Source organism: Meles meles, chromosome X (assembly GCF_922984935.1).
Source record: "Meles meles chromosome X, mMelMel3.1 paternal haplotype, whole genome shotgun sequence".
Taxonomy (NCBI): domain Eukaryota; kingdom Metazoa; phylum Chordata; class Mammalia; order Carnivora; family Mustelidae; genus Meles; species Meles meles.
This window is the reverse complement of record NC_060087.1, coordinates 61066070-61089560: the sequence shown is the minus strand read 5'-3', so window position 1 is coordinate 61089560 and position 23491 is coordinate 61066070. Positions and strand designations below refer to the sequence as shown.

Sequence of the window (23491 nt, the reverse complement as noted above, 5' to 3'; positions counted from 1 at the left end):
CGCAGCCAGGAGATAAACCAAGGGAAACAGTGTGCCCTTTGTGTGTGCCTCTGAGTGTGCCGGCACACACAGAGCTGCTGACCATTTGTCAACTTCCAAGATTTATTCTGCTGCTTCTGGCAAGGGACAACCTAATGATTTAATAGCTTGTCAACACCTACACAGAATAACAAGGACTGGCACTTCCTCATTTCTTATTTTCTTTGCTTTAAATAGGAATTCCTATTCTAAGTCATTGGAACCTGGAAATCAGACTGTCAGGTTTCTCTTGACTTGAGTGCACAGTTCCTGAATCTGAGCATGATGAATGTTTCAACTTTCCTGTTATACAAACACAGGGTTGCTACCCTTTCAGAAGAACCCATTGAGTTCATGTCCCAAAGCCTGAGTGTTTGCTTCAGACCATTGCCGTGAGCCAATTTCAAATGGAGTGAGACTGTTTTGTTTCTGTCCCATGAACCTCTTGAGTTGAATGCCTGCTTGAGCAATCCAGTGCCTAGTTGCCACATTTACATTTGAGATGGAGGAGTTATTTAGAGGATTTAGTGGGGAGGAAGACTGGACTTCTTGTGTAGAGTATTATTCTCCAGGCATCCTTTGGCAGTGGTAGGCTCTCTGAAAGCAGGAACCATGTCCTTTTCACATAGCAAATCCCACAGTGCCTAGACACTGTAGTGTCTGGCACACAGTCACCTTACCTGACTGATTTTCAGACAATCCAACCATGATCTAGTGAACAGAATGACAAGTTAACCAGAGGGTGATATTTTATATTAGAATAATACCTTAGGCGCACTGGGCTTTTATCCCAGAGAAAGGTAGAATAGCAAGGTGGTACAGAACTTTATTTCTCAACCTTCAGTAGGCATGTGAATTACCCAGGGCCTGTTAAATTTCTGCTCGGGTAAGTCCAAGGTGGGACCTGAGATTGTGGCTTGTAAACTTCCAGATGATACATTGTTGCTGGTCCACTTGAATAAGGAGGACCTAAAGCTCTGTTTTTCAATATGGTAACCACTAGCACTTGGAATGTGGTTGGCCCTAGTTGAGATGTGCTAAAAGTGTACAATAGACCAGATTTCAAAGACTTAGAAAAAACGTAACATACCTCATTAATAGTTTTATATTGGTTATATGTTGAAACAATAATATCTCAAATACAGTAGGTTAATAAAATATGCTCTTAAAATTAAATTCACCTGTTTCTTTTTCCTTTTTGATGTGGCCACTCAAAAAAATTTTAAATCATGTTATATTTCTACTGACTAGCACTAGTCTTAGAGCAGGTGCTGAAAACTTTTTCAGTAAAGGTCCAGATACTAAGTATTTTGGGCTTTTCGGGACATATGGTCTCTGTCCTACTTTTTAACTCTACTGTTGTGAGCACAAAAGCAGCCACAGACAATACATAAATGAACAGTTTTGGTTGGATTGCAATAAAACTTTACTTAGGAAAACAGGTAGCGGTGGTAGCTTTGAAAACCAACAGCCCACAATAACGGTGAAAAGCAGAGGCCTAGCAGCCACCAGAGGGAGCCGAACAGGCTGGAGCTCTTTCAAAGTCTCATTCCCACAGAATTATTATTTGACCTGTCTGGTTGCTCCCTGGAAGACACCACTTGTGAGGCTTTATTTATTAGACCTGACTCAAGAGCTTATTTGGTGTGAAAAACTTTTTCCCTCAGGCATTTGTCAAAAACAATTAGATGCAAATGATTAACTGCACAGCTGCCTGAGGCAGTAGATAACAGTTTGGGCAAACAGTGGGCTAATCAAAAAGCTTAAAAGAAAAAGCTAGGGAATGAGATGTCTATGGGGACTTTGAAAAGCTTCAACATATTGCTGGGAATCTAGGAGGGGACACGCACACACAGAACTGTGTGCACGCTAGGGCTTTGTGCAGGCACAGAAAAGACCTGAGAAAGGCCTCTGGCTGACCTTCAAGCTCTGCTCAAGTGTAGTGCTAAGACAGACTGATGGACCGCCTGGCTGAACGTTGAGGGTGTGCCTGCAACAGGCACACAGAACCTCCTGGCAAAGACTGGGAGACTCACAGGCATTTCAGAACATCTCTGTGCAACCATTAGCCGAACATTAAGCTAACCAAGTAGAGACTTCAGTGGCCACGCATTACAAAGAACACAAACTTTATAAAATTCATATGGAAAAGGCACTAAACAAGTAAATACCACCAGCAACAACCACAAATGCTGGGGAAGGAGAGAATCTGATTTCCAGAGTTACCACATTATATCGTTTTAAATATCCACTTTTCAACAATAATTAAAGACATGTAAAGAAACGAGTATGGTCAATACACTAGAAAACATTAATCAACATAAACTGTCCCAAAGAGTATCTACACATTGGACTTACTAGACAAGGATTTTAAATCAGCTACTTTAAAATATGTGCAAACAATTAAAGAACAGTATGAGAATAATTTCTCACCAAAGAACATCAATACACAAAAATTATAAAATACACATGCTACTTCTGGAGTTGAAAAGTACAATCATTGAAATGAAAAATTTACTAAAGGAGTTCAGCAGATTTCAGCAGGCAGAAGACAGAATCAGCAAACTTGGAAATAGGTCAATTGACATTACCCAGTCTGAGGAGTTGAAAGTAAATATAATAAAGAAAAAGTAACAGAACTTCAGACACCTGTGTGGCACTATCAAGTGTACTAACATACACATAACAAGAATCCCAGAAGGAAAGGAGGATATTTGAAAAATAATGGCCCAAAACTTCCCTAATCTGCTGAAAGACATTGATCAATATACCAAAGAAGCTCAACAAATTCAAAGGAAGATAAACTCAAAGACATACACACTGAGACACATCATAACTGCCCGAAGACAAAGACAAAGAGAGAACTTGGAAGCAGCAAAAGAATATTCATCATGTACAAGGAGTCCTCAATATGATCAACATCTAACTCCTAATCAGAAACCATGGAGGCCAGATATTCAAAGTGCTGAAAGAAAAAAAACCCATCAACCAAGAATTCTATATCTGGCAAAACTATTCATCAAAAATGAAGGGGAGGGGCACCTGAGTGGCTCCATCGGTTAAGTGTCTGCCTTTGACTCGGGTCATGATCCCAGGGCCCTGGGATTGAGCTCCACATCAGGCCCCCTGCTCAGCGTGGAGTCCGCTTCTCCTTCTCCCTCTGCCTGCCACTCCCCCTGTTTGTGTGCTCTCTCTCTCTCTGTCAAATAAATAAATAAAATCTTAAAATAAAGGGGAAATTAAGACATTCACGGATAAACACTGAGAAAATTTAATGCCACAAGAAGTACTAAACCTGCCCTACAAGAAATACTAAATGGAATTCTGAAGGACACTAATAGTCATTTGAATCTATGTCAAAAATAAAGATCACCAGGAAGAGTCACTACATAGGTAAATATAAAAGAATAAATGTATTTTTTATTTGTAACTTTTTCCCTTATATGCTTTTAAAAGCAACTGCACATAGCAATAATTATAAATCTGCTTTTGATGAGTACACAATGTATTAAGATGTAATTTGTTTGATAATAATAGCATAAAGGGGTGATGTGGGAATGGAACCGTATAGTAGTGAAGTATTGGTATGTGAAGGTGGTATTACATCAGACTAGACTGTTAGGAGTTAAGATGTTAATTATAATCCCCAGGTCAACTACTGAGCAAAAAAAGCACATTCAACAAACACACACACACACACACACACACACACACAACATTTAAATCTATTTAAAACAATAAGGAAATTAAAATGGCACAGTAGAAGATATGAATTTAATTTTGAAAAGAAGGCAGTAATGGAGGAATAGAGAAACAGAAAAACCTAAAATGTAGAAAACAAATAGCAATGGCACACATAAGCCATGCCTCAGCAGTAACTGCATTAAATGTAAATGAATTAAACATTCCAATTAAGTCAGAGATTAGCAAAATGGATTTATAAAACATGATCCAACTATATGTTGTTTGTAAGAGAAATGCATTAAATTCATAGTCACACATAGGTTGAAAGTAAAAAGATTGTCAGAGATATATTATACACACAATAACCAAAAGACAGCTGGGTGGCCAAACCAATATTAGAGAAAATGGACTATAAAACAAAAATTGTTACTAGAGACAATGAAAGATATTTTATGATGGTGAAAGTGTCAAGTGTCAGGAAAATATAACAATTATAAATATATATATATGCACCTAACAACAGAGCCCCAAAATACATGAAGTAAAAACTGAAGAATTAAAGGAATAAATAAACAATTCAACAATAATAGTTGGAGACATCGATACTCCTATTTTCTTTTTTTAAAATTTTTTACCTTTTTAAACTTTTTTTTAAGTTTAACACTTTCATAAACATTTTATTTTATTTGTTTATTTTAAGATTTTATTTATTTATTTGACAGAAAGCACAAGCAGAGGGGAGACAGGCATAGGGAGAAGCAGGCTCCCCGTTGGCAGGGAGCCTGATGCAGGACTCAGTCCAAGAACCCTGGAATCATGACCTGAGCCGAAGGCGGACACTTAACTGACTGAGCCACCCAGCCATCCCAAGGCTCCATTTTCAACTAGACAAAACAACTAGAAACAACTAGGCAAGATCAACAAGGAAACCAAAGGCTTGAATAGCACTAAACTACTGGACCTAACAGGCATATATAAAACACACCACCCAACAACAGCAGAATACACAAGTGCACATGGAACATTTTTCCAGGACAGAACATAGGTTAGACACAAAATAAGTCTCAATAAATTTAAAAGGACTGAAATCATACAAAGTACTTTGGGATGAAATTAAATGGAAAGGAATAAAATTAAAAGCCAATAAAAGAAGAAAATTTGGGGAATTCTCAAATATGTGGAAATTAAACAGCACACTCCTAAATAACCAATGGGTTAAAGAAACTATCACAAAGAAAGTTAGGAAAGACTTCAGAATGGATCAACCAAAACATGCCAAAAGTTACTGAATGCAGTGAACACAGTGCTTAAAAGGAAATTTATAGTTGTGAATGTCTGTGTTAAGAAGAAGAAAAATTGGGGGGCACCTGGGTGGCTCAGTGGGTTAAAGCCTCTGCCTTTGGCCCAGGTCATGATCCCAGGGTCCTGGGATGGAGCCCTGCATCAGGCTCCCTGCTCAGCGGGGAGCCTGCTTCCTCCTCTCTCTCTCTCTCTCTGCCTGCCTCTTTGCCTACTTGTGATCTCTATTTGTCAAATAAATAAATAAAGTCTTTTAAAAAAGAAGAAGAAAAATTGGTCATCTGGGTGGTTCTGGTTTTTTTTTTTAAGATTTTATTTATTTATTTGAGATAGAGAGCACAAAATTTTTAAAGATTTTATTTATTTAAGGCTATCTGGGTGGCTCAGTCATTAAGCATATGCCTTCAGCTCAGGTCATGATCCCAGGTTCCTGGGATCAAGCCCCACATTGGGCTCCCTGCTCTGTGAGAAGCCTGCTTCTCCCTCTCCCACTCCCCCTGCTTGTGTTCCCTCTCTCACTGTGTGTCTCTCAAATAAATAAAATCTTTATTTATTTGAGAGAGAGAGTGTGTGTGTATGAGCAGAGTGAGGAGCAGAGGGACTAGCACACCCCCACTGAGTGTGAAGCCCCATGTAGGGCTAGATTCCAGGACCCTGAGATCATGACCTGAACCAAAGTCAGGTGTTTAATGACTGAGCCACCTAGGCTCTTCCACCTTTAGAAACAGAAGAGCAAACTAAACCCAAAGCAAGCAGAAGAAATGAAATAATAAAAATCAGGGCAAAAATAAAGGAGAAAAAGAATAGAAAAACAATACAGAGAATCAATGAAACCAAAAAGAGATTCTTTGTAAAGATCAACAAAATTGACAAACATTTGGTAGACTGACCAAGGAAAAATAGAGAAAACTCAAATTATTAAAATCAGAAATGAGAATAGGGACATTACTACCAACTTTACAGAAATAAAAAGGAGTATATATGAATACTATGAAAAACTGTATGCCAACAAATTACATAACCTAGATGTAATGGACATATTCCTAGAAAGTCACATACCACAGAAACTAACTCAAGGGAAAAAATAGAAAATCTGAACAGACCTATAACAATAAAAGAGATTGAATTAATACATATATTTTTAATCCCAGAAAGATGACTCCAAGCATATGTGTGTTTTACTGGTTAATTTTACCAAACATTTAAAGACTTAACACCAATCCTTCATTTAAAAAAAATATGGGTGCCTGGATGGCTCAGTCAGTTAAGCATCTGCCTTCAGGTCAGGTCATGATCCTGGGGTCCTGGGGTCCTGGGGTCCTGGGGTCAAGCCCCAAGTCGGGCTCCTTGCTCAGGTTCTCTTTCTCCCTCTCCCTCTGCCTGCCAGTCCCCCTGCTTGTGCTGTCTGTCTGTCTCTCTCTCTCTCTCTGTCAAATAAATGAATAAAATCTTCAAAAAAAAAAAAAATAGAAGAGGAAGGGTGCCCAGGTAGCTCAGTGGGCTAAGCCTCCTATTCTTGATTTTGGCTCAGTTCATAATCTCAGGGTTGTGGGATTGAGCCCTATGTTGGGCTCTGTGCTCAGCAGGGAGTCTGCTTGGAATTCTCTCCCTCTCCCTCTGCCCCTCCTCTCTTTCTCTGTCTCTCAATAAATAAATAAATAAATCTTTCTGGAAAAAAAATAGAAAAGAAGGTAATACTTCCCAATGGATTCAATGAGGCCATTATTACCCTGATACCAAACTAAAGTAAAATCACAAGAAAATAAAACTATAGTCCAATATTTCTTTTACACAAAAATCCTCTACAAAGTACTAGCAAACCAAATCTGGCAACATATAAAAAGGATCATACACCATGACCAAGTACAATTTATTCCAGGATGCAAAGTTGTTGTCACCCTGAAAATTAAATAATGAACTACACCACATCCATAGAATAAAAAAGAACAAAGCTGTGATCACCTCAATAGACACACACACAAAAATCATTTGACAAAATCCTGTACCCTTTCATCATAAAAAAAAACCCTCAATAAATTTGAAATAGAAAAGAACTTCTTCAACCTGATAAAGGGCATCTATGAAAAGTCTACATCTAATATCATACTTAATGGCAAAAGATGGAAAACTTTTCTCCTAAGATCAGGAACAAGACAAGGATGTCCACTCTTGCCACTTCTATTCAATATTGTCCTAGAGGTTCTAGCCAGGCAATTGGAGGAAAAGAAGTAAAATGCATCCAGATAGGAAAGAAAAAAGTAAAGCTGCTGCTATTTGCAGATTACATTATTTTACATGATTTTTTATATAAAAAAATCCTAAGATATCTGCAAAAACATTATTGGAGCTAAGAAAAATGCATTCATATATCCAAAATCCAGAATATTGACAACACCAAATACTAGAGAGAGTGTGGAGCAACAAGAAAGAAATCTCATTCATTGCTAGTGGGAATGTAAAATGGTACAGCCACTTTGGAAGGCAGTTTGACAGTTTCTTATAAAATTAAATACTCTTACCATATGATCCAGCAATTGTGCTCTGCTCCTTGGTATTTACCAAAAAGAGTTGAAAACTATGTCCATATTAAAACCTGTTCACAGATCTCTAGAGCAGTTTTATTCATAATTGCCAAAAGTTGGAAGCAACCAAGATGTCCTTCAGTAGGTGAATGGATAAACAAACTGTGGTACATCAAGACAGTGCAGTATTATTCAGTGCTAAGAAGAAATGAGCTATCAAATCATGAAAAAGACTTGGAGGAACCTTAAGTGTATATTACCAAGTGAAAGAAGCAGTCTGAAATGGCTATATACCATATGATTCCAATTGACATTGGATGTCAATGTCTATATGACATTCTGGAAAAGGAAAAACTATGGAGACCATAAAAACATCAGGAGTTGAGGGTCGGGGGAGAGATGAATAGGCAGAGCATGGAGGATTTTTAGGGCAGTGAAAAATACTCTGTATGATACTGTGATGAATATATGTCATGTTACATTTGTCCAAACCTGCACAATGTACACCTAAGAGTGAACCCTACCGTAAACCATGGACACTGGGTGATAATGATGTAGGTTTATCAATTATAACAAATGTACCACTCTCATAGGGGATTGTCATCCTAATGAGGGAAGCTGTATATGTATGGACTCAGTGGGTACATGGGATATCTCTGTACCTTCCTCTCAGTTTTTCTGTGAACCTGACACTGCTCTAAAACAGTTAAACCTTTTTTAGGAGCGCCTGGTGGCTCAGTTGGTTAAATGCCCAGCTCTTGGTTTTGGCTCAGGTCATGATCTTTGGGTCATGAGATTGAGCCCCCATTGGGCTATGCACTCAGCGTGGAGTCTGCTTAAGATTCTCTCTCCCTCTGCCCCCTCCCCACTCACTTGCACTCTCTTTCTCTCTCTCTCTCTCTCTCTCTCTTCCCATCTCTAAAATAGATAAATAGGGTGATGGGCATTAAGGAGGGTACATAATGTAATAAGCACGGGGAGTGATACACTAATGATGAATTGTTGAACAGTACATCTGAAACTAATGATGTACTATGTGTTGGCTAATTGAATTAAAGTAAAATTAAATAAACCTTTTAAAACATAAAAATTAAAAAATTAAGCCTTTTTTATTTTTTTTTAAAGATTTATTTATTTGACAGATAGAGATTACAAGTAGGCAGAGAGGCAGGCAGAGAGAGAGAGAGGGGAGGAAGCAGGCTGCCTGCTAAGCAGAGAGCCCGATGTGGGGCTTGATCCCAGGACCCTGAGATCATGACCTGAGCTGAAGGCAGAGGCTTTAACCTGCTGAGCCACACAGGCGCCCCGCCTTTTTTATTTTTTTTAAAGATTTATTTATTTGACAGAGAGAGATCACGAGTAAGCAGAGAGGCAGGCAGAGAGAGAGGAGGAAGCAGGCTCCCCACTGAGCAGAGAGCCCGATATGGGGCTCGATCCCAGGACCCTGAGATCATGACCCGAGCTGAAGGCAGAGGCTTAACCCACTGAGCCACCCAGGTGCCCAAAAAAATTAAGCCTTTTTTAAAGAATGAGTTCATCAAGTTTACTAGATACAAGATTAATATACAAAAATCAATTGTATCTTCATAGGTTAACAATGAATAATCCAAAAATGTAATTAAGAAAACAATTCCTATTACAATAGCATTAAAAAGAATGAAATACTTATAAATAAATTAAACAGAAGTGCAAGACTTGTACACCGAAAACTACAAGACACCATTGTATGGAAATACATCTTGTGTTCACGGATTGGAAGACTTAATATTCTTAAGATGACAGTGCACCCAAAATTGATCTATCAATTCAACATATTCCCTATCAAAATCCCAGCTAGTTTCTTTTGGAGAAATGAGCAAACTGGTCCTAAAATTCATATGGAAATGCAAAAGACCCAGAATATCTAAAACAATCTTAACAAAAGAAGAACAAAGTTGGAGGGTTCATGTTTCCTGATGTCAAAACTTACGAAAGTCAAGACAGTGGTAGATCAGTAGAATCAAAATGAGAATCCAGAAATAAACCCATACATCTGTGGCCAGTTGATTTTTTGACAAGGGTCCCAAGACCATTCACTGAGAAAAGATTAGTCTTTCCAATGAATGCTGCTAGGACAACTGGATAACCACATGCAAAAGAATGAAGTTGGACCCTTGCCTCACACCATATACAAAAAATTAACTCAAAATGGAGCAAAGATCTAAATGTGAAAGGTAAAACTATAATACTCTTGGAAGAAATGTAAATCTTCATAACCTTGAATCGGTTTCTTTAATATGACACCAAATGCCCATGCTACCAAAGGGAAAAAAGAGGTAATATTGCACTCTTACCACAAGAAAAAAAAAGAAAGAAAAAATGGTAAGTTGGGCTTCATCAAAATTAAATACCTCTGTGCTTCACAGAATAATATCAAGAAAGTGAAAAAACAACCCACAGAATGGGAGAAGTTACTTGCAAATCATAGAACCGATAAGAGACTTGTATCCATAATACATTTAAACACTCTTACAAACTCAATACTAAAAAGCAGAATAACCCAATTTAAAAACGGGCAAAAGCAGGGGTGCCTGGGTGGCTCAGTGAGTTAAAGCCTCTGCCTTCGGCTCAGGTCATGATCCCAGGGTCCTGGGATCAAGCCCCACATCGGGCTCTCTGCTCAGTGGGGAGCTTGCTTTCCTTCCTCTCTCTCTGTCTGCCTCTCTGCCTACTTGTGATCTCTGTCTGTCAAATAAATAAAGAAAATCTTTAAAAAATAATAAAATAAAATAAAAATGGACAAAAGGATATGAATCAGCATTTCTGCAAAGAGGACATACAAATGGCCAATAAACAAATGAGGAAATGTTCAACATCATCACTAGTCATTAAAGGAATGTGAATCAGGACTACTATGAGTTGCCACTCCACTCTTACCCAGGATAACTATAATCCAAAAGACAGACAATAGCAAGTGTTAGCAAAGACGTGGAGAGTTTGGAACTCTCATACATTACTGGTGGGAATGTAAAATGGTGTAGCCTCTTTGGAAAAGTCTGGCAGTTCTTCAAAAAGCTAAGTATAAAGTTACCAAATGACCCAGAAATTTAACTTTTAGATATTTAACCATGTGTGTTCACACAAAAACTTATACATAATATTTCACAGCAGCAGTATTTGTCATAGCCAAAAAGTAGAAACAGCCCCAATATTCATCAACTGATGGATGGGTAATCAAATTATATCTATACAGTGGAATATTATTCAGCCAAAAAAAGGAACAAAGTACTGATACAGGCTACAACATAGATGAATCTTGAACACATCATGTTAAGTGAAAGAAGCCAGACACAAAAGACTACATGTATATGATTCTATTTATGTTAAATGTCCAGAATAGGCAAATCCATAGAGATAGGAAGTAGATCAGTGATTGCTAGGGCCAAGGGGAAGGGAAAATGAATGCTTTGTGGGTACAGGTTTGTTTTTTTTTTTCTGGAGTGATGAAGACATTCTAGAATTAGTGGTGATGGTTGCACAATCTTGTGAATAGACTACTTGTGAATACCTGAATTGTGGATTCTTAAAGGGTGAATTATATCCTGAAGGGGAAAAATAGAGGGGTTGCCAATCCCTGGTCTGAAGCAATGGTTTTTGGAGTCACACAGATCAGATATAGAATCCTAATATTCATCCATGAGCTCTATGACCTCAGACAAGTGACTTAACAGGTTTAAGCCTCACTTCCCTTCTTTCTATAATGGGGCTAGGCGCAGGACCTCTCTTATACTGTGTGAGGATAAAGTCAGGTCAAATATAAACTCCATGATAGCATTCTTTCCCTCAGGCCTAGCACTGGCTTGTGCTCAATGTACATGAATGTGTAAATAAAGCATTTAGCACAATCACTGGCTCACAGTAATAAATAATAAATAAATAAATAAATAATAGCAAACCCTTATATACCATTTACTGTATGCCAGGTACTATTCTAAGTGCTTTGCAGAACTTTATCTCATTTTAATACATAGTGTTGTCATCACTCCCATTTTCCAGATGAGAAAACTGAGGCACAGGTAGTATAAGTAACCTGCCCAAAACCACACAGCTATCAAATGGTCATACCAAAAATTAAAACCCAGGTGGTCTGGCTCCTAAATCCCTGAAATAAATGTTGAATGTGAATATGATTATCATCATCATCATCAAATTTAATACATATCCAAGAATACCGATCCCACTTCTCCCTGTGGTGTCTGAGCACACACCAGCACTTCTCCTTGCCCCAGCATTTGGTTTAAGGGAAAGATGATTCCCAAGTCTCCCATGTTCTGCTCGGAAGCATATTCATTCTTTCATCCATCCATTCATTCAGGTATTCGTTAAGCATATAAGGATCCCTACTATGTTCTAGGCCTCCAAGATCTCAAAGTTAGTAGGGAAGAGAATTATAATCCAGATGGCAAGGACTGCAGTAGAGATTCATACGAGGGTACTGTGGAAGCAGAGAAGACCGAGGGGATAATGGAGATATGGGAAGGAGGAAGGACCTCTCTCTGAAAGCTTTCTTGGAAGAACTGGCACCTAGAGAAGAACATGGATGAGTCAGGTGTAGGAGAGGACAGTTAGGTCAAGAATGAGGTTAAAGTATATATAAAGTATATACAGGCTGCCCAACCCAAGAGCCCTTGGTGAAACCCGGTCACAGAGTCCAACGTGACCAAGAGTCAGGCTCCAGGGGGACCTAGAAAAGTTTACAGGGACCTACATGTCATACAAGTTTGCAACTACCCAGCATCCTCAATCCACCTTAACCAACATTATTTTCCTTTGCACCATTTATCACCATCTGATGTACATCCTTATTGTTTCCATACTGTCTCTTCCCACTGGAATGTGAGCTCCCTGAGCGCAAAGACTTTGTTCTGTTCACTTTTCTATCTCCTTTGCCTACTATATGCGCACATTTGTATTGCCTGACTATAGTAGGCACCCAGTAAACATTCTTAACTAAATGAATGAGTGAAATAAAAGAAATAAGCTGGGAGCTGTAGGGAAGACAGAGAGCATTACGATCCAGGTCCAACCCCCAGGAGCTTACAGGCTAGTGGGTGACCTAACACTTGGACATGAACACCTGTCACACCCTGTCTCTTCTCTTCTTTCACCCCCTGCCTTCTCTCCCGGAACTTTCACACCATACCCTGACCATTCAGATTCCCTATTCCCTTACACACATTTCTCCGCCCTTCCAAGACTTGACACTCCCTAACAGTGGCCCATGTTGCAGCATATATCTGCCCACTCTCCTGGCTCTGCCTAGCCAAAAGTCTCATTCCTAATAGCCGCCTGTTTCTGCTGCATCTGCCGTATATTGTTAGCGTGATCGAACTAATTTTCGCTGATGTATGAATCCTTGCCAGAGCAGTCTAGAGTACGTGATTTTTTTTTAAATTATCTTATGGGAACTTTCCAACATACACAGTGGAGAGCAGAGGCTAACAAACCACCCCCCCACCATGTACCCATCACCCAGCTTTAACAATTACCAACATTCTGCCATTCTTATTTCTTCTGTTCTCCCTTTATTATTATTATTATTATTATTATTATTATTATTATTACTGAAGTGTTTTAAAGAAAATCCCTGGTATCATACCCTTCCACAAGGGCTGGCTTGAAAATATTTCAGTATGTTTCTCCAACAGATAAGGACCTTTTCTTGATGTAACTACAATACCAATATCAAACTCAACAAAATTAGTCATTCCTTAAGATCATCTGATGCCAGTCACTGTTGAGTTTTACCCGATTGTCTTGAAAATATTTTCTGTTTGGATTTGTTCAAATCAGGATCCAAACATGGTTCCACACATTAGGCATATACTTTTTAGGGTTAAGGCCACTCGATAGAATTTCAGGCCTCATAGGAAAGTCAGGACTAATCAGCCCAAAGCCCCTCTGAGCCTCCCAGATTTCCTAACCCTATGGGCTTCAGAGTGGGCTCTCCCTGGCAGGAGGAAGGAGCTAGCCATCCAAACCCCTCATCAGATCTTTGTTCCCCAATAAGGGATGTAGGGACCCGTAACCTCAGAGTGGGATGGGGAGGGGAAAAAAAGGAGAATCAGAGAAATGCCTTGCAACTAGCCTTCTGCTCTACCTCCTGTCCAGACTACCCCAACCCCCATCCCCATCCTGACTGACCTCAGAAATATTTGGTTCAGCTGTGTAAATGTAATCATAATTATAGTCATTCCTGGGAGCTGCTTTCCATTATGCCTAATTACAGTACAGCACAATAATGATTATGTGGTATCGTTAAAGATGTGTCAGATTGACTTTGTCACGAGTTTTATTTGATTTCCTTTCAAAACTGCTCCAGTACGCACAGCCGTCAGAGCTTGTTGCTCCTGGTCGCTACCACCGAGCAAGAGACCCGCGGTCGGTGAGCCAGCAGCTGAGCATCTCATCCAGTTCCATCTTGTCCCCTCCTATCCCATCCCCTCTCTTCCCATCCCAACCCATCCCATCCCATCCCATCCCATCCTTTCTACTTCTGTGTGCACTGGTTCTGCTGCAGCCTGGGCTAAAGGCACCTGCCTGTCCTTCCTTTCTCCCCCTCCAAGGGCTGCACATTTGGGCTTCAGGCAGAATGATTCACACTTACAAACAGAAACAACCCGAACAGCAAAATGCTGCCAGCACTGCCAGCATCAACTGCTGCTTTCCCTGTCCACGGGGACCTCAGTCAAGCTTCTTATTGACTCAGTGCATGCCCCATCTTCATTATTCTCCCCCTTGGGGGGACAGGGAATGTAAGATAAGCCCATGTGTCCAAAGTCACCAAGTTTACCATGTACAGAACCAGGAGAACCAGAGGCCATGGCCATTGAGCTGGGGCATCTGTGAGAGCGAAGGCCAGGTCAGACTGTGTGATGGGCATTCCTTTCTGATCCGTGGGTGCGTTTTCAATTTTCAAAATGTACTAAACGGTGCTGCTGGGCAACATCCTGAGAAGCAAGCACAGGAGAGCTGAGGGCGGGGGCAGAGCTCCCATCTGCAGGCCGTGGGAACCAAACTGATAGCCTGGACCCAGAGGCCTCCCAGACCCTGGTACATTGTCAGCCTGCCTCTGCCCGCAGGTTTCTTGCTGCTTGCCAGGACCAAGGCAGTCACTAATCAGGTAAACCAGTGTGGACGAAGCATGTATACCATATCAAATCTTTGCCTAACGAACATTCCCTTGGGGTCCTGTGCAGATCCTAGAAATGAATTCAGTGCCTGTAGGCTCAAATGCTCATTTGTTCAGCCAGCCTTGAATGAGGGCCAGCTCTGTGCGCTGATCTGTGCTAAGTAAAGCTACCCTGGGCTTCTTGTTCCTGAGAGCTGCACTTGCAGCCTAAGCATGGAAGGGCACGGAAACAAATCTGCCAGAGTGGGCCAGAGGGCTATAAAAGGCCTTGTGGAGGCACAGAGGAGGGAACAAGGAACTTCACCTTCAGGAATTCAGCAAAGACTTCAGAGATGTTACATTTCACGCTGGGTCTCAAAACCTGAGTAGAAATGGTCTAGGCTGAGAGGCGAAGGCCGGGCATTGTCTACACAAGACAGGGAGATGCAATGGAGCATGAAGGAACCCAGGACCCTTTTGGCAGATGTAAGGTAGACGACGTCCCACTAATGTATCTCGAGGCCTTAATAATTTAAAGTCAGACTTCCAGGTGGACCATCACTCTGGTGTACTGATTGGCCATGACCTTTGCTTCCCCACCCTGCTTTTTTGTCATTCCTTTGCATTTAGCTTAAAAGTCGATGCTGAAGTATGCCGTTTGAATTTGTTCGTTCTAAATTTTGCACTGATCACATTGGCCCCCTGAGTGGTTCGACTGTATGCTCTAGGTTTCTCAGAGAGCAAAAGAAGGCCTTTTTTTCCCCTGGAGTCAAACCCAAGGAAGCAGGGCCTGCTGTGGAGAGGGATAGCACAAAATCTCTGGGGACACCTGGACGCCATGTGCGAGGCCTTTGCTGCCCCATGTCTGTTCTCAACCAAATGGCCTGTTTGTTTAACTGCTGACTGCCATCTTCGTTAGAGAGACATTAAAACACTGTTAGTTTGGGGCTCCTGGCTGTCTTGTGGGAAGAGCATGCAACTCTTGATCTTGCGGTCATGGGTTCGAGCCCCACATTGGGTGTAGAGAAACTTTAAAAACACTCACACCCACTGTTAGTCTGAGTATGGAAAGGTAATGAATCATCCTTGTGTGAAGTTTTAAATAAGCCATTTAGCCCCAGTATACCTTCACTAATCAGCTGGAGAGCATTAAAGGGGCCCAACAGCCACGAGTTACAGTTTTTGGAATGAAAGTGAAACCCCCTCCGTCTGTCCAGCCTCGAGAACTTTTCACAAAATTTCTTCCGTTGATCCTTATGAACAACCCTTTGAACTTGGCAGGGCAAAGATTTGTGTTCCTATTTTACCGATGTGGAGGCTGAGCCTCGCAGGGTTAAGTGATTCCTGGTGGTTCCCATGTTATTGGAAACCAAGCTGCCAGTCTCAGCGCTGGGGAGCTTTCCTACTGCCCAGAGCTTGCCTGCTGGTGAGCCGGCCCGGCACCCACACCGGGGTGGATGTGAGTAGAGGCAGCTCACGCATTCACAGGACAGCTGGCTGAGGTCAAGCACAGTGTCTAGGCTTCTTGCACCGTTCACAGCACACCGGTGCCTTAAGAACGACCTCCGGACGTTTGCAGTGTTAGCACCAAACTAGCACAGTAGATAGAGAGTGATGAAGAGTGACCTCAGGAAGCAAATACCCTGCAAGATAGAAGTCCTTTACTCCCTTCTTACCAGCAGGATCAGGTTCAACCTGCATAAATCTATTTTAGTGTATTTTAATTGCTTGTAAACGAAGTGTTTCCTGGATATGCCACTGACCATGAATAATTAGGATCGTTTCAATGACTGGGTTTTCGAAAGTGAATGGGAGGGAGACAAAGAGGGGCTGCTTAGAAGGGAGAGTCATTTGTTAAAAGGCTAAGTGGGGGCATTGTCCCAGCCTTCTCCAGTTTTGTGTTTTTCCTGATGTCACCAGAGCCGCCTGTTTTTCAGCTACTCTGGCCGCCCTTCATTTTTTATGCATCTCTCAAGTTAAGTAATGCCAGCTGCTGACAACGACCAGGCCCAAGGGGCCACATGGCCGAGTCATTCATTCACTCGGCAAAGATCTACGGAGCACCTACCATGCACCAAGCCCATACCACAGTTCGAGGATCAAGAAAAGAATAAGGCTGGATTCCCAGCCTTCGGGAGAACACTAACTGCCTAGATGGGGAGACAGGCATAGAAACCGTAGAAACAATTGCACTGTAATGTGATAAGTGCTAGAACAGAGAGGTTGATTGCCAGCTGTGGGAATGCAGAGGAGGCGCTTGTTCCATCTGGGGGAGCCTGGGCTGGTACAAGAGAGAAGCAACATTTAGCAAGGGTTCGAGGGAGGCAGAAGAGTCAACCAGATAAAGAGGAGTAGGGGGAGATACTCAGTTCAGTGTGGCTAAGGTGTAGAGCCCATAATCTGGACCATGGTGTGAGATAAGACTGGAGAAGTCAGTGGGGCCAGACTGTAAGGGCCTTTGTATGCCCTGCTTTAGAGTTTGGACTTGGTCCTCCAGTCGGTGGGGAGCCAAGTACACTTCTTAGGCGAGGGGAATGACATGATCAGATCTGAATTTCTGACCAATTTCTGGACTCCAGAGGGAAGCTCCTTGCCCGCACATCTCCTTGCCCACACGTCTATTCTGGCACTTGCCACAAAGCATTAGAATTAGTGTTTGCACAGCTGTCTCCCCATCTACTCCTTGAGGGCAGAGGCTGAATCTCATTCCTCTCTTTGTGCCCAAAACCTGGCACCCAGGAATGCTCAGGAGATTCTGGTATCAAGTGAATGGGGGAACAAATGAATCGATCAGTTCTAAGCAAATACAACCCAGATTCGCCCCCACCCCAAGTAACCACTGTGACAGATACATCAGCAAGAAATCCTACTCTGATGTTCAAGTCTTTTCCCCCAACTCTGCCCAGCCCATTGTTCATCACAAAAAAAGGATGTGCTATACAGAGAAGACAAGAAAGTTGCTTACAGAGCTGGGCTGGTGCTGGTCATGACCCGGTACTCTGTTCTTTCTCATAAATTAATTTGTGATTATTTGTCTAAAATATATCTTCATTATCTTCATTCTGCTTCTTCTGCCTTTCTTACCTTCTCTCCCTTCCTATTTAACTCTAACTCATCCTTCAAGGCCAGTTCAGTTGTTTCCCATCTCCCCCATGAAGTCTTATCCAGCACCCATCCCCCACGCTCAGAGTTAAGAATTCCCACTCGAGTTCCTGTAGCCCCCTAAAGAAATGATTCACCTCTAACCTTCATCTCATTGTAGTTATTCCTGTAGCTGTCTGCCCTCTCTACTAGACTATAAGCTCCTCAAGGCCAGAGATTGTCTGCTTTGTCATTGTCTCCCCAGCACCTCCCACCCTGCCTCCTACCCCAGCAGATAACTGGTGAGTGTTTTCAAACAATACCCAAAACATATTGCTAGCTATCCGGCTGTCCCCCGAGAAAGAATGCCAGACTCTGTCTTCTTGCACATGGTTGGATATGGTTTGTTTTGTTTTTTTTCATCTGACAAATGGAGAGGAAAAAATCATTACTCATGAAACAATGAGAATATCTCATGGAGACAGAGATCCCCTAATCTCTATCCCTGAATCCCATATCATTTCAGGTATTTTGAAAGCACAAAATCCAGTGCCCCTAAACAAAGCACAAGCACACTGACCCATTCAGGGTCGTAAGTTCAAACCTTTGCTGAGGAGCTTCTGATATGATGGGACTCACCTATGGGGCTAAGTGTACAAAAAGACAGGATGAATGTTCTCTCTGCAAAGACTTACACTGAATTTGCTCCACTTGGAACACATTAAGCATCACGTACCGAGAATTCAAGTTTTTCAGGTAGAAATGTCCAGTAGACAGTTATAAATGCAAGCTGGGGATAAACACTGGACCCAGAGATGTAGGATCTCTGCATAAAAGTGATTAAAACAGCAGCAAAGAGTGTAAAGTCTTACAGAGAGAGAGAAAAAAAAAAGCTGAGAGCACAACCCAGGGCACCTACTTTTAAGAGACAGGTGAAGGAAGATGACTCAGGAAGGAGACTGAGAAGGAACAGGGAGATAGGTAGTGATGAGAGAGAAGATAATGCCACAAATGAGGGTGTAGTTGATGACATGTGCTGGAGAAAGAGCAAATAGTATGAGTGATAACTGAAAAGAAAACTGTAGATTGGTAATGAGGAGGTCATCCTTGGTCTCCTAAAGTGGGTATAGCAAATATAGGACACACATGAACACATCTCCCTGGCCCCCATGCTTATACCATGTACCCCATGAATTACATGACAAACTGATCATGGCATTTTCTTGATGAACCTAGACACAGCCTCAGAATCCTTTCCAGGGGCTCCTGGGTGGCTCAGTGGGTTAAGCCTCTGCCTTCGGCCCAGGTCATGATCTCAGGGTTCTGGGATCAAGCCCTGCATCGGGCTCTCTGCTCAGCGGGGAGCCTGCTTTCTCCTCTCTCTCTCTGCCTGCCTCTCTGCCTACTTGTGGTCTCTCTCTCTGTGTGTGTCCAGTAAAAAGAAAAAAAAAAGAATCCTTTCCAACACAGTACCCAAGCAGCTACTACCAATCAACCAGAGTTGCCAGCAAGCTGAAATCTCTTTGTCATCTTTCTAGAAAACAGTTCGGTGGAGGTGTGAGGAGGAAAACAGACAGCAGTAGGTTAAAGTGTCCGAGAAATGAAGCAGTCAAGGTGGTGAAAAAAAGAGAAATTTTAAGAAGTTCAGCAGTGAAGGAATAGAGAGAGGACAGTTGCTTGGAGTAGTATAAAGATCAAGCCAAGGCAGCACTTACTAATCTTCCTGTAGAATCCATTTTCAAGGTCATCTTATAACTTGTCCAGTGGCATGCCAGGCAAAGCAATATTCCTATACGCTCCCATCTTGCATTCCCACCCGTGGCTTAAGGAAAAGTCAATGAGGAAGAAGAAAAAAAAAAAAAGCTTCGTATGTAGGCTTGTTTCCAAAATATTCATTTCATTAACAGAGACATATGGTATAACCAAAGTCGGCCCTGCATATATTTCTGAAGAAGGAATTCTCTCTACTCGTGGAAATTTGAGGATCAGCAGTGATGTGGGGAAGGTATTAGTCTTGGCCAGAACCCTCCTCCCAAACCCCTGAAACCATGCCTGAAGGAAAACCTTGGCCTTCAGGGAGACCCCTAGTCAAGTGGCAGCCACCTTGTCCTTGTCTCTTCAGCCACCTCCTTGTACCTCCTTCCTTCCCTCACCAAATGTACTCCATATTTATCTCTTCTTTCTGTCACCTCTGTCCCCCTGCCTCTCTTTCCAGCCACTTGCAATTTCTCACTCCCTCCTCCTCTCTTCCATTGTATTTTTTTAATTCCTTTCATTTGGGGGTATCCTTCCCTTCTTGATCTCTCTGCTTACTTTCTGGTTTTAGGGTTTGTAGATGCAGAATCAGCTCTCTGAAACTCACCATCATTCAGTCTCAAGGGGCATTTGTAAAAAAAAATCCAGTTTTGCTGCTGTCCATTACACGCAGAACTCCTGTTTCTTTGTGCAGTTGATAAATCATATTAATAAAATAAGAGTGATAATAATAATATCATCTAGCATTAAATAACACTTACTGAGTATTTACTATGCTTCAGGCACTGTTTTAAATGCTTTACATAAATTAACTCATATTTTGTCACACAACTCTATAAGGAAATTCTGTTGTTGTCCCCATTTTACAAACAAGAAAACCAAGACACAACTGTCAGGTAACTTGCCTAAGGTCATACACCTATTAAACGGTGGAGCAAAAATTTAGGGCTCGTCCCATAATACTCCAGAAATCTCACTTTTTAAGTGTGTTGATTGCTTCATGGTGTGATGGAAAGCCCACTGGGCTGAAAGTCCAAAGCCATGGGTTAAAGTTCGTGGCTGTTACTCAGCACCTAATAGAACATGCACACACACAAACTCTCACATACACACCTAGCACACACACACACAAAGTACTGTGGATTGGCCTTAGTGAATACATAGTACACTAAAGGGTCATATATGTGTGTTCACAAAGCCTCTAAGTACTTTAGCTAATGAAATAAGACTAGTCAATACTGGACATACGCTCTGTTTAAATATAATTAGTATTCACATAAACTAACATTCCCCAGGTTTGCCTGATTATTTTGCTTAATAAACTTTTTTCTACACCGATAGTTAAAATGCTGTCAAAACATCTGAATAATAAAACTGTTTCCAAGACCTATTCATTCATTCACTCATTCATTCAAACATTTCTTGGCACTGGTATAAGAGCCTCTCCATAAAACAGTTCTTAAGAACTGACTCTTTGAGGGTGACTGGGTGGCTCCGTGGGTTAAAGCCTCTGCCTTCAGCTCAGGTCATGATCCCAGGGTCCTGGGATCTAGCCCTGCATCAGGCTCTCTGCTCAGCAGGGAACCTGCTTCCCCCTCTCTCTGTCTGCCTGTCTCTCTGCCTACTTGTGATCTCTGTCTGTCAAATAAATAAATAAAATCTTAAAAAAAAAAAAAGAACTGACTCTGTGTTCAAGGGATGAGATGAGTACTACAGGTGGGACAGATGTGGTCCAGATGGGATGCTTGGTTTCCATCCTCACGTCCACCATGGTAACATCTTTTTTTTTTTTAATTATTTATTTGACAGAGAGAGAGGCAGCGAGAGATGGAATACAAGCTGGGTAGTGGGAGAGAGGGAAGCAGGCTTCCCGCTGAGGAGGCAGCCTGATGCGGGGTTCAATCCCAGGACCCCGGGATCATGACCTGAGCCAAAGGCAGAGGCTTAACAACTGAGCCATCCAGGCGCCCCCACCATGGTAACATCTTATCTCCAATAGCTGTATCTTCCCGACCTCTCTCGGTCATACTCTGGACAATCCTACTTCCCCATTTCCCTGCCTACAAGCAATTGCCTTTGATGTGTTGCTTCCTGCCAGTTCAGTCCAACAACTGATGGGGTTATTATTTTTGTGTCTTTGTGTTATAAAGCCAGGGCAATAAAATTTACTCCTAATAATACCACCACAATTTTGTGTTCGTAAAATGTACCATAAGTGATATCTATAATAACGGAACTTCCTGTAAACAGAAATTTTTTTTTTTTCTGGGGAAAGGAGAGCTTTTTTGTTTCCATCATGGTTGGGCCAAGGTTCTTTGATGGAGTAATTGGTGACATAGGAAAGACTGAGAAGAATCATGCAAGACCATATTATGGTTCAAAGCGCTGGTGCTATGTTATTCTGGTTGTGATGAGTTCTGTTCACAGAGTAATTCAGGACAAGAAATGCACTTCCTGGTTAGGGCCAACCTAACCAGCCAACCTTCCCAACTGAAAGCAAAGTAAAGCCTCAGGGATCTGTAAGAGGGATTGGCACCGACCTTGGGCTTACCCTGGTGGAATCAAGTCTAATTTTTAGAGAAAGGTAAACCTTAAGTTAACAATAAAAAAAATTTGAGAGCTACTTGGAGTAATAAAAAGAGGGCTGTCTAGAAGCAGTATACTATGTCCCGCTACTGACTAGGAGAGAGGAATTCTCAGCCACAGAAGCACATTGCCAGCATGGCAAATGTATTCCTTTAAACATCTTCCTCATGCTGAATGTCATCCCTAAGACTGTGAGATTTCACTCTGCTCTTCCCTTCTTCTCTAGCTGCTCTTTTTGTGCCTATTCCCTGGATCTTTTTATCCCCTTACCACCTTAGTCTTCAGCCATGACCTCTCTTCCATTCACCATCATCACATCTTCAGCTGCCTCCTAAACACAGTGACCCAGATTCCCTCTTGCCATCTCAGACCCCACTAAACCCAATCCCATCACCTTCCCTTAGCCATACTAGCTCTTCCTGCTAATTTACCCCAGCTCTGTCAGGGGCACAGGAATTCTCCCGCTTTGCCAGACTTAAAACCTAGGAGTCAACTTTGACTTCTCCCTTCTCTTCTCTCCTTCCCTCTCCAGCCAGTCAGTTACCAAAGTCCTGGTGAATCTACCTTTACAATGTCTCTTTCCCCTTCTTTCCATCTCCACAGCAATCACCCTTGTTCAGGCTCTCGTTATCTCCCCCTTGAACTATTGCAAAAGCCTCCGCACTGGTCACCCAGCCTTTCTACGTTTGCTCCCACGTTTCCTAAGGCATAGATCTAATCGGGGCTGTCCCAGTGCCTGTCACAGCAAGTTCTGTCTCCTCAACCTGGGATTCAGGCCTCCCATGCTCTCCTTTACCAACTTTACCTAACTTTATAATACTCGCTGGTCCCCAGATTTGTCCAGCATTCTCTTGCCTCCACTGACTACCTCCCACCCTACCCCATTCCTGCCTGTTTGCAATCACCCTGTCTTTCAAGACCCTAATTCTTTCTACTGGATGCGAATCTTCTCAGGATCCCAAACACATTTCATTTCCTTCATTCAAGAAACATGAATTGAGAGTTGCCGGGGTGGCTTAGTTGTTAAGTGTCTGCCTTCAGCTCTGGTCATGATCCCAGGGTCCTGGGATGGAGCCCCGCGTCGGGCTCCCTGCTCAGCGGGAAGCCTGCTTCTCCCTCCCACTCCCCCTGCTTCTGTTCCCTCTCTTGCTGTGTCTCTGTTAAATAAATAAAATCTTTAAAAAAGAAAAAAGAAACATGAATTGAGCACCTATTATTTTCCAGGCCCCATTCTAGGAGCTGAAGGTAAGATAAATATGAATAAAACAGTACTCTTCCTTTGTGGAGCTCTGGGCCCAGAAAGACAAATATTCTAGGGTCCTTATCCTTAGCCTATAAATATATTTAAGACCCTCCCATCTTAAATCACCCACCCTACCTCAACCCCACCCCTGTG

General features: G+C 41.9%; 1 protein-coding gene across 5 annotated transcripts in view; it reads left to right on the top strand.

The window, feature by feature from the left end:
- The window catches only part of HDAC8 (histone deacetylase 8), a 221803-nt gene that overhangs the window by 163776 nt on the left and 34536 nt on the right, over positions 1-23491 (top strand). The window contains exon 10 of one of the 5 annotated variants that reach the window (XM_045995578.1): positions 16611-16685. The exons of the other annotated variants lie outside the window; for them this stretch is intronic. Coding sequence (XP_045851534.1) covers positions 16611-16670 — 60 coding nt within the window. The 3' untranslated portion in view covers positions 16671-16685. Of the gene's footprint in view, positions 1-16610; positions 16686-23491 lie in introns of those variants that run through there. 5 annotated transcript variants of the gene reach the window in all.